Genomic DNA, 12,059 nt, shown 5'->3' on the forward strand with positions numbered 1-12,059 from the left:
CTTTTGATGGATGTGAGCGTAGTCTCTACCTCTTCGTTGGTTATTTGTCCCCAGGAGGTTAGACGAGGGGTGATCAAAGTATCGGGGGGGTCGTCCGTTTCGCTCGAATTAGTTGGGGGGATGGAGTCCAGGATTTTTTAAATTTTTCCATGGAAAAAGCTGGCTAGCTGATTAAATTTTTCCTGATCTGCCTTTGGATCTGGGGGGTTTCTGGGGGCTGTGTCGGGAACTTTAAGAAGTTCTTTGAGTATGGTATATGTTTCTTTACTTGAACAAGCCGCTTTTTCAATTCGTTCCTGAAAGAATCGACTCTTTGTTTTGTCGATCATAGATTTGTAAGCTGATAAGGAGGTGGAGTAGGCGTCCTTATTAGCGTTGGATTTCTCCTTCCTCCATGATCGTTCAGCTCTCTTGCAGTTCTGTCGCAGCAGCTTGAGCTCTGGAGTATACCAAGGGGCTGAGGGTAGACGTTTATTGTGTCTGAGGATGGAAGTTTTGGGGATAAGAGTGTCGAGGGAAGAGGTGATCCAAGAGCTAAACTGTTCATCGGCCGTTATGGCGTCGGAGGAGAACACTGGGGTAGTATTAGAGAGGATGTCCGACCATTCCGATGGAATGAGTTTGTGCCATCGTCTGTCACTAACTTTGATTTTCCCGGGCTGGGTGGTCACGATAGGGGCCTCCCATGAAATGGGGACTAAGAGATGATCAGTCCATGGAAGTGGCAGAGGTGGACTGGTGGTGATATTGGCATTGGTAAGGACGGGATCTAACAAGTGTCCCTTGTCGTGGGTGGGCTCCTTGTTGACTAACCTGATATTAAATGACAGAAGGTCCGCTAGTAGGTCCGAGGCAGACCGGTCAGTGGGATCTGTAAAGTGAAGGTTCAGGTCGCCTACGATGAGGAAGTTGGAAACGGAAGCGGCTAGTTGAGAAGCTGTTTCGGTGACTGCATTGAGAAATTTCCCAAGAGTACCTTGAGGTCGATAGATCAGGAGTCCCGAAAGGGAGTGCGTCGGGGAAGACTGAAGGGAAAAGTGGCAGCTTTCGGAATTATCAATTTGGGCGTCACTCGTTCTGCAGGTGAGATGTTCCCGGTAGATTATGGCCAGCCCACCTCCTCTGCCTCTTGGTCTATGGAGGGTTTGGATGAGGTAGCCTGGGGGAAGGGCGGATACAGCGTCCGCGTCGGAGCTGTCAGAGAGCCAAGTTTCTGTAAGAAATAGTGCATCCAAGCCTTGGTCTTGGATCATCTCGTTGATTTCGAGTGCGTGCTTGGGGAGGGAACGACAGTTGAGAAGACCTAGCTGTAATCTGGGGTTGGCTGTGGACTGGATGGTTGGATAACAGCGCGTACAGCTTGTGAAGGGTTTGTCTATGTTGTGAATATAACGGCAGCCTAGGTTTTTTTCGGGTCGGAGATTCAGAAGCGTGTCTGCTGTATACGTCAGGCGACTGAGGGGTAGATCTGGCAGAGTCTCTGGGCCTGGGTCCGTCCGGGCCCGGACGGGCACAGACGGGCTTGCCTTTGGCGCGCCTTCGGCGCGCAAACGGCGCTCCCGCTGCGCTCGTCCGCTGCGCTTCCTATGCAAGCACATTTCTAGGGGGAGTAGGCGTGGCCTCTAGTGGGCGTGGTCGGCGAGCGCGCCAGGTGCAATGGCGGCCGCTTAGGCGATGTGATAGCGCGACAGCGTCAACAGCGCTGTGAATTAAGAAAGAGGCTTTTTTTTAACTGCTTGTGCCTTTTTATACCGTCCACCTGGTTACCACCTGCATGCACTTGGTGGTAATTGCGATTTCTTAAATTGAGATTTTCACGATTTCGCAATTTGCACATTTTTTATACATGTCATTGCGATTTCTTAATTTGCGATGCCAGGTTTGCAAATTTTGCAAACTTGGAACATCGCAAATTCAGAAATCGCAATATAATTCACAGATTTCATATTCTTGCAACATAAGAAATCGCAAATCTTGCGATTTCTTATTTTGCGATGCAATTTCTTTCATACATACCTTTTTCCTATTTTTTTGTCGCAAACGCAATTTTTTTGCGATTCGCAGCTTTTGCGACTAAAATATTGATTGACACATCTGCCTCAAAGTCATTCGGAAGGTCTTTCATACAGAAGGGGGTATCTGCTCCTTTCGAGAACACGTGATTCCAGAAGGTAGCGATTTCGACATACTCATGTGTTTCTATATAGAAGACCACCCTGGACAAAATTATTTATTTTCTTGTGCTTTGAGACTAAGGAATTCCTGCAAGTTGTTGCACAACGCGCCTTCTCATCTTCCAAAGGGATCTGAGTTGAGACAGGGTCATGAATTCACTGTTACTCTAGCAAAACCGATGCTTGAGGATCGTGTGTTTAATTCACACCTTTCATTAATTAAGGCACCGTTATTAAAAACATACCGAGCGGCATTCTCATTGCAGTTAGAAGAATCTCTCGCGACACAGCAACACAAGACGTCCTTATTCACTTGCCAGTAAAACCCTTGAGCGCGTTTTTTTTCTTCACTTTAGATACGGTGTGGGATAAGGCTTATGGAACATACGCATGCCTGCCCCCGAGACCGCTCTGACGTGTGGCGGGACAGGGCGGCCAGGCAGTGGTGACAAGTGGGGTAGGCGGCTCCTCCGCAGTGCGCGCACTGCCAGGGATGAGCGTGGCCGGAGCGCGCCGCTTCCTCGCAGAAGCAGAGCCGGTGCGCTTGCAGGGCTGCCAGAAGGCAGCTTACCTCCCCCCAGCGCGGCCGCAACTGCTCCCGGGACAGCAGAGGTGCGATGCCCCCGGCAGCAGCCATGGACGCGCGGATCTGGGCACCCCATCTGCTTCCCTTTGAACCCTGAAGATTCGGGAATCGGGATGGAGCACCCCAAAGTAAGTACGTTTGCCCGGGTCTGTGTACCCGCACCGGCTGGGTGGGGTAAGGAAAGTAGCCAGAAATGCCACCGCTTAGTCACAGGGAGCAGAGACGGGCCACTCGCGCTTCTGACTAGGACTACACTGTTGCTGAGCATGAGGTAGTTCGTGGGCTCCATAGCGCCCAAAGTACACAGCGTGCCTCACTCCCGTGGGCAAAGCGATTTTTTTCAGTTACTGATTCGCTAGAGATGCATATCATGCGATTAAAGTTAACACGTTATTCGTTTTCCATCCGGAGGACAGTTCTTTAGTATGCACTGCTCGGCTCGGTGGAAACAGCAACTCTGTAGTATTTTGTCAGTTTGTGAAAGCAGCGCCTGCTTTGCGTGCGGTACTCCTCCGCGGAAATGTTTCTGGCCAGAATGGAAAGTCGCGCTCTCTGCTTGCATTCGTCAGTGGTAAAGACGCATGCATAGGTGCCCTTATGACACCGGTCGCATTATTTGACTTATGGAGCGATATAGCGAGGCGAAGGGGACGTTTTCTTTCTGAAATGGTATGTCAACGGTTTCCTTAAATATATCGCATCTCCAATATGGCTGTATTTCCACAATTAAGCTATGACACTTAGGAAACCTGCTGGCCACGTGCACAATGTTGATCAGAATTGCAGTGCCTGGCTGCCTATAGATTTTTAAATACGGAAGGGAAAAAGAATATTAAACATGTTTTAACATATTGTGCTTTATATTTATGCTTTCTGGGTGTTTCACGGTGTGGAAGGAATCAGCACTGTTTTGTTCCTTGCTTGTCTGTATTAGCATAGGGCACTGCTTAATGTGGGAACGACAATATAAATATATTATTAAAGTGACCCGAATTCATGTTAGAACTTAGAAAAGGATTGTGCGTCCGATTCCCGAATTTTGTCGCAGAGTGTATCAACATGTTTATGATAATTGCTATCGATCCAAAAAGCGCCAGGAGCTGCGTGAGCTTGTCACTTGCGCTGGACATTTTAACAAGGTGCTTTTGCTATATTCGAACAATTAATACCCACAAGGTGTGCTCACTTTTTTCTCCACCTTATGTAGTCGCCTTAAGCAATGCTTTAATTAAGGTGTGTGCACCCCACGCCCACGGCAAAGTCATGAACACATCACAGCTGCGTGTCACGCTTCACGGATATAGATTTACAATATCTGTATTGTATGTTTGGCCAGCTGTGATTCATGTCTTCACAAGCCACATGTGCGATTGTGTAAAATGCATAACAAACATACATTTGTTACGTCCTATGGCCCAGCAGCTATTTGGCAGCTATAATAAACGTCTGTGGGATTTTCTGTGTTTCTGGGAACAACGGCAGCACAACCCTGTGGCAGAGCAACACATGAATCATGATGCATGTTTTGATAAAGGTGTACTATTTCTTCAAATACATGGCACTAGCTTTGGTATGCAGTAAGCGCCTCTATATATGGAGATTTAGATTAGTAGCTGTTTTTCCAGTAGATCTGTGTTGTAATCCTGGCTTCCACGTTTCACTACAGTGTGTGATCTTTGGCTATTCGCCACTGCTGCCTATGTCTCATTACTCCTGTCTGCCTCAAGTGGAATCAATAAGAAACAGCAACGTTCAATGTCACTATTAAGTGATGTGTAAACCTGGTATGTTAAATAAGACAGTAAAAATCGCAAAAGCTTGTGTCCCTATTAAAGCTTAGTTAACATTCCTAACTGCTGATGGTATATTGTACTGCTGCTCTGAAGATGGAAATAGCACTGTGTTGGTCTGCAGGCAGGGTGAGGCATTTTGATTTAGATGTGTTAGGGAGTTGCTCAACTCCCATTGCAATACAAAGCAGCACACATACTTTCCCACGGCTGAGAGCTGCCTTTGACATGAAAAACAAAAGTAAAGTATCCGATGTTGGATTCGTTTCTAAATCTCGGATGATTTATGGGACACTTCTAACATGTGCTTTTATATTACAGGGGCCCTCTATTTCCAGTCTTCCTAAAATGTTCTAAAGATCTTGCCAGCCATACTAACAATGCTCCTCAACAGCTCAGACAGAAGAACTTTGCCAGGCATTGAGAGTCTGTCCAACGTAACCTGCCACACTGAGCAGAAGGTGTCAGTTATATTCCCTCTCATCTTTATGACAGTCGGCATTACATCCAACAGCCTGGCAACTGCAATCTTGATGAAGGCATACCAGAGGTTCAGGAAAAAGTCCAAGGCGTCGTTTCTGCTCTTCGCCAGTAGCCTGGTGATCACGGACCTCTTCGGCCATCTCATCAATGGGACCATTGCGGTGTTCGTCTACGCGTCCAACAGGGACTGGATACGCATTGATCATTCAAACATTCTCTGCAGCATTTTTGGCTTGTGCATGGTCTTCTTTGGCTTGTGCCCCCTCTTGCTTGGTGGTGTGATGGCAGTTGAACGTTGCATTGGTGTCACAAAGCCAATTTTCCATTCGACGAAGATGACCTCAAAACACGTGAAAATAATTCTGGTGATGGTGGGGCTCTTTGCATTGTTCATAGCTTCACTGCCCATCCTCAGCCTGAGAACCTATGAAGTCCAAGCATCCAGAACCTGGTGTTTTTATAAGACAGAGCAGGTGAAAGAATGGAGTGATCGATGCTACCTTCTCCTTTTCTCCAGTCTAGGACTGCTATCGCTCTTTATTTCATTCATCTGCAATGCAGTCACTGGAGTTACCCTGATTAGAGTGAAAAGGAAAAACAAACAAAATCGCCAAGGCAGATCTCATCATTTTGAAATGATAATTCAGCTGCTGGCCATCATGTGTGTATCGTGTATATGCTGGACTCCATTTCTGGTAAGCGAACAGAATGTGTACACATTCCAGATCTATGCATTTTATTTATTGCTTCCTTTTGATGTTCATGTCTGCCACATCTGGTAGCCCTTTGTGCATGCTGTGCTACTTGCAGTAATGCATGTTTCTCCTATTTTACCCAGGTAGATCATTCTTTCAGTGTCATTAGAAAGGGAAATCATCAAAAAAGCTCTTTAGAAAAATAATTTAATTTGTAGCATAAATCAGAACCCCAGGACGCTACAGAAAGGAACAAGTTAACACAGGCATGAAATAATGCCAATAATGACATTGGACTGCTTATTTAACTCTCCTATTCCAATTGCATTTATAACATGATAGGTGTTGGTACTATTACAGAAACATAGAGATTGGTGAATGATAAGGACTATGAGTTGCTGAAGTCCCCCCTTGTTGATGTTGCAGGACTGAATTGCGGATGCCTGGGTTTTCCGCTACTGCTAGGTTTCTGCATCTGGTCGAATTAAATGGTGTCTCTGGCAATTGACTGGATAAACCCTCCTTATTTTTTAATAAACTGTAATAAAATGCTTCCTACTTAGTCTTAGGCATGCACCCACGCACAACACCAAGCGTGTGTGCGTGCAAACACACACACCATTGCCTCAGCATCTAAAAGTGAACACAAATCTTAAAATACCATCACACGTCATCATTGATTTGTATGGAGCAATGACGGATCTCTGTAGCCCAGCAGATTCTTGAACTCTCAGTCCCGCCCCATTTCCTTGCACCAAATGAATAACGCTGCTTGCATTTGGCTCAGAAGGCATAGAGGGAAATCACAGTAGAAGACGGCCAGAGGACAGCCCAAAACGTTTCTCCTCCCTACCTCCTCCACCCTCTACAAAGAGTGGTTCTCTATCTGGATCCCAGAGGAAAGTGAATCATATGTAGAGCACTCCGGCCCATTCATATATTAAACAACACCATTCATAATTAAAAATGGTCATGCTCTGGGGAATTTATTTCTGAATTCAAGATGTTTCTGGACTGGGAAAAGGTATCACAATATTCTTCCCAGCAGGTTCTCAGTGGTAACTTATCACTAGGGAGCCTGAAATGACTTCAAATGCCACAGATGCAAACCGAAAGCAACCTGAGTCTACAGGAATCCAGCTAGTCATGATTTTCGCACCTTAAACATTGATAAGGCCTCCCTTGACCAGGACTGAAAGTCACCTGAATGGTTAGGTAAACTGTGTGGATGTTCTTCATAAAGAGTTAGATGTAAGTATTTAGTTTCACTCCTCAACATATTATGTTTTTTCTCTTGCACTTTCTATGAGGGAGGGAGACATCCGCAGGTGAGAAGGTTACTGTGAGAGAAGTGGCTATATAGCATGGTTTGATGGGCACACTATTGCGCCAACTTCAGTCCCATTTTTCTTATTTTGATCCTTCTGTGTTTCTGTCTCTACTTCCATAAATGTTTTCCCTTTGCCTTCAAATTTGTTTTGCATTCCTACCCACAAACTGCGTCACTCCTCACTTCTCTTTAATTAGTTATCCAAGATCCTCTGTTGTGAGGTTGAGGTTGCACCTCTTTACTACCAACAAGGCCATCCTGACATCTTCCAATGTCAGCAACCTGCCTCAGTTTTTCCTACTATTACTTAACTAATTACAGCTACAGAGTCAAACCTAGAAATGATAATCCCCTCAATAGGGCTCATCATGCAGCAATTCATATTGTATATGTTCAGTTCATCCCATGATATGGCATTGATTGTTCCTTTCAAGTTTGGTGTCAACAAAGCTTTAACTTTCTTCCTGAGGTCGTCTAATGACGAAAACATAATTCACTGCTTTGGGCAGCCCCAATCAGCCATTGTTTTGTTTGTAGTGTCATTCACAAATTGGATCACCCCATAAGACAAGCCTGTCATGGGAGATGGCATGTTACCTGTTTCTCACCCAGTGTTCACCTGAAACAAAGGATCCCACATTATGTTGCTGCTGGTTAGTGGATAGCTGTGGCGTAACCCAGTGCTTCATACCTGCTTATTTGAGTTTGTTCAGTACATACATGCTGCTCGACATTCTCTTACACACCAGATGATTGGACCTGACATCTTATTCCCTTTTAAGAGAAAGCTTTATACGAGGGCTTATGAGGGTGAAAGTAATGTGGTGTGTGTCATGGCGCAGTGCAGTAGTAAGTGCCTTCTTGCGGTGAGAGCTTTTCCCTCACTAACAGGTGCTATAACAGCATATACAAGGTACATTCAATTAGAATATATTTGCAGTTTAGGACTAATGAGCTGAACTAAGTTATGTGACCTATATATTATATGTTAATCAAAGGGAGCAATATAAATATTTTGCCATTTCTCATTTTCATATGACAACTGGTGATGGGAGTAGCAGCATCCAGGAGTCCTCGTGCCAACTTCTGTTGAGTTCCATCTCCACCCAGCTCAAGCATAGTAGCTTCTTCCTTAGGATGCTGGGGAGCAGACAAAAACTTGGGTTTGCCGGCTTAAGGAGATGCTGTTGGCATTGGAGCCACAGGAATGCACCTGGGCAATGTGCTCTAGTCAAACTCGAACCAGAACTATTGGATCCTCCTACCCACACAGCCAGCATTGTTCACCCGGTGGGACTTCAACACTGACATCTGCATATACTAGTAAGGATGGCAGGCTCATCACCAGATATTACTAGGCAACTCAACTTCATCCAGGGTCATAGGCTGGCCATGGATAGCAATAAATACAACACCAGAGGAAGCAGCAAATCCACCTAGGATTTCAGCAGTATGTATGGCACCATCCAGGTGGTTTAACAGGAAACAGAGTTTACAATGCTGCCATTATATCGCGTTCCATTTACAGCATGGTCGTTACAATGACAACGTTGTTAGAACGCAATGCCTTTACATTGCAAGTCATTAGATCGACTTGCTGTAGGGGGAGAGCTAACCTAAGGAATAGTATAATTTACTATTCAAACACCTTCCTTACAGTTGCGCAGGCTGGAGTTGGAATAGTAAATTATACTATTCCTAAGTCCAGTGCGCCCCCTACAGCTAGTCGATCTAATGACTTGCGATGTAAAGGTATTGCGTTCTAACAACACGTCATTGTGACAACCACGTTCTAACAGAACTCTATCTAATAGCATGCGATGTAACATGCTATATTCGGTTAAACTGGTCATTGCCACCTGTGGAGCAGAAGTGAACAGCAGGGGGGACTAAGGAGGATGCAAAGATTACCACTTCCATGAGGCCGGTGCCAATGAGATCAAGTGAGGGCGTTTGTGGGGGAGGAGGATGGAGAGGACGTACCATATGCTGTGGGAGAGGGATTATAGCAGGAACTTGATTGCGCCTGCCAATGGTATTGTCTTCTCCACAGCATGCACAGATATTCACAGGACTTTGAGGAGGCGAACGTGGGCACATAGGATCAGCAAATAAAAGAAAGCCGGTGAGCGCGATGTTTTTCATTATAAAATAGCTAGGTATGATGACTTTGCCAAAGTATGCATGTATGGAAGAATGTATGTGGTCTTTCATTAGCGCAAACATAGCCAGAAGGCATCAGAGATCTGTACTTGATAAAAGGTAAGCAGAAAGTCAACAAATGACTGCAGTGGAAGCTGGGCTGTGGACGCTTGGTGCATTGTGATGTCGTTTTTTTTTTAAAGAGTTGAGTTTTTCACTCTTACCTAAATTGGTGCATTGGATCAATGCGTTTTCTGGCTGGAGAACAAGCATCATTTATCAATGTGTGCACCGCAATCCAAGTAACTAAAGATAATACTGTTGGATCTTCATTCTTTTCACCTTCTTTCCAGCATTCATTGTCCCTATTTTCATATTTACCATTTTTCGTTCCTACTCCTACTTTCAGGGCAAGATGCCGTGTTAACTTAAAAGTATATCCCTGCAAACCAGTGTAGCTGTGTGACTTTGCTCTTTTTTCTCATTGTGATTTAAATGTGGTTTTGTTGACTTTCCAAAAGACCTCCATATAGCGTTTGTCTTTATATTACAATTTTCCTTTTTTTTTCGGTCTGCGAGTAATCAGTGGCAATATCAGTTAGTGAGCACTGTCAGTCCCCTTTAGTGTGCCGCGGGCACAAGCCCTGTTGCACCCAAGTTGGATAACCATGTTGCTCCCTTTAGGCTCTTGACTATCCAGGGACAGTAAAGTTAAACAGCCAATATTTATTCAAACGGGTGGTAGAGAGTTCGAAACTCAAAAGCCGCATGGCAGAATAAATGACATAACACCTAAGTAATGAGATCATACAAGAAGGAGATGTTAGTGGAAGGTTTCGGTATCTGACTTCCTAGTTTCTAATCCAGGCTTCGGACATCACTGCACATTTATGTGAATCTGGGCAAATCACTCCATCTCCAGGAATCGTAAACCTGTCAAATGAAATTTGAATATAAAAAGAGAAGTTGTATAAATCAAAATGTGTAAATCTCCACATGATGAACATGGTCTTGTATCATCTACAGCTCCTCCATTAATGTGAAGTGCTTCTCTGCTGTTAAGCTAAATTCGTACTATATAAATACACAAAATAAACTATTTTCTTTTTAGTGAGAGCTGTTTTCTAGAAAGTAAATACATGTATGTACATTTAGGAAATGAAGGGCAGAAAAACTAAGGATAAAAACGTACCATAAGAAAGCTTTAGCATATTGTGACATAAAAATAAACGTCATCACTGTGTTTACGCAAGAAAAACATATGCCATGGCCACTAAGGACAGTATATCTACACATTTTCTTACTTGGAATATGGTTTGAAGTTGACTTGAGGTATTATTATTTATTTTTTTATTTGTAAATTTTGTAGGCTAGTAAATAGGTGTCAGGATGATTAATGAACTGTGTGCAGCCAGACCCAAAATGTCTGTTCTCTACACTTGTGTCTCACAATGCGAGCTAGGAACAATTGCAGCCCTGTCGGTTTGAGCCTGCGATGCTGAGTTTCTAAAAACGACTTGTCCCTGAATCGAAAAAGCTCAAAAATACTCCATCCAAACTGCAACAGGTTTCACCCAAGTCAAAAAAGTCATTTATTGTGTCAAAAACTAGGTTCGTAATGTCACAGTTGCAAGTATTGGTGTATTCGGGCTCCAGTGCACCAAGTGGGATTAGAGATTTAGTGCTTATAGCACAGTCACTGAGAGTATCTAGGAAATAAATGGGGGCACGTTGTAGGGAAATGCACATCCAACAATTTCCCAGGAGGTACCAAAGTTCAGGGTCTCCCATCTAAGAACTGGCCAGTGCTGGCCAAGATTTTTGATAAGTGAGATAACACACATGACCAGCAGGGTCCACTTGATCCCATTATTGAATATTGGAGACTGGGTATCTGGGACTTAGGGTCAGAAGCCACCATAATTTGAAAAGGATGTGTTGGACTTGGCTCTCTCTGTGGTGTCAACACCCATACTTTTTGCCTTCACCCCTCCTGTTTTCTGAATCCGTTTTTGTTGGCTTTTAGGACTCTGTGCACTTTACCACTGCTAACCAGTGCTATGCTTGCACTCTCTCTTAATTTACTTGTAAGTCCCTAGTAAAGTGGTTCTACATGTACTCAGGACATGTAAATTTATTCTACTAGTGGAATTGCAGCACTCATTGATCCACCTACTGAAGTAGCCTTTTAAAACATGCCCCAGTCCTATCATTGCAGCCGGTGTGGAGTTTAAACTGGAATTTTAACCTAGCAAAAGAAACCTTTTGCCAGGCCTATTCCTTACTTTTGAATAAATATAAGCAACCCCTAGGATAGACACTAAACAGTCCACAGGGTAAGGTGCATTGTGATTAAAAAGGTGGACATGTACGTTAAAGTTTTAGCTGTCCCGGTAGTGAGAAACTCTTGAATTTGTTTTTCACTACTGCAAAGCTTAGCTCTTTCATAGGATAGCATTGGGTTATCTTATTACATTTTATAAGTGCTAACCTTCGTTAGGGGCAGGTTGAAATGTCATGCTTTGGTGTCTAAGGAATTGTAATTTATAATCCTCTTTAATGATAAAGTCAATTTCTAATCAGAATTCCGAAAATGCCACTTTTAGAAAGTTTTCTTGTCCCAATCATATGGTGCCTGCAGCCTGTATCCTGGGTCTCATGACTAGGCATAGTTGGCAGTTGACCTTTGTGTATTCATACCAGACTGTGTTACCATGGAGGATTGGGAGTTGGCAGGATGGGCCATCCAGACAGGATGGGTGTAGGCAGAGCTATCACCTACCACACCTGTTTTTTACACAAGGTGGCTCAGCACAGTCACCAAGGATTTCACACTAGCCTTTTGACACTCCAATCATC

The 12,059-nt window shown here is 44.1% G+C and overlaps 1 protein-coding gene across 1 annotated transcript in view; it reads left to right on the plus strand.

Annotated features, from left to right (window-relative positions):
• The first annotated feature begins 2,700 nt into the window (after nt 1–2,700).
• The window catches only part of PTGFR (prostaglandin F receptor), a 165,087-nt gene continuing 155,728 nt past the window's right edge, over nt 2,701–12,059 (plus strand). Inside the window, exons 1-2 of the mRNA XM_086936332.1 lie at nt 2,701–2,888; nt 4,872–5,728. Coding sequence (XP_086792458.1) covers nt 4,931–5,728 — 798 coding nt within the window. The 5' untranslated portion in view covers nt 2,701–2,888; nt 4,872–4,930. The remainder of the gene's footprint in view (nt 2,889–4,871; nt 5,729–12,059) is intronic.

The sequence above is a fragment of the Lissotriton vulgaris genome, chromosome 1_1, assembly GCF_964263255.1.
Source record: "Lissotriton vulgaris chromosome 1_1, aLisVul1.2, whole genome shotgun sequence".
Lineage (NCBI taxonomy): Eukaryota > Metazoa > Chordata > Amphibia > Caudata > Salamandridae > Lissotriton > Lissotriton vulgaris.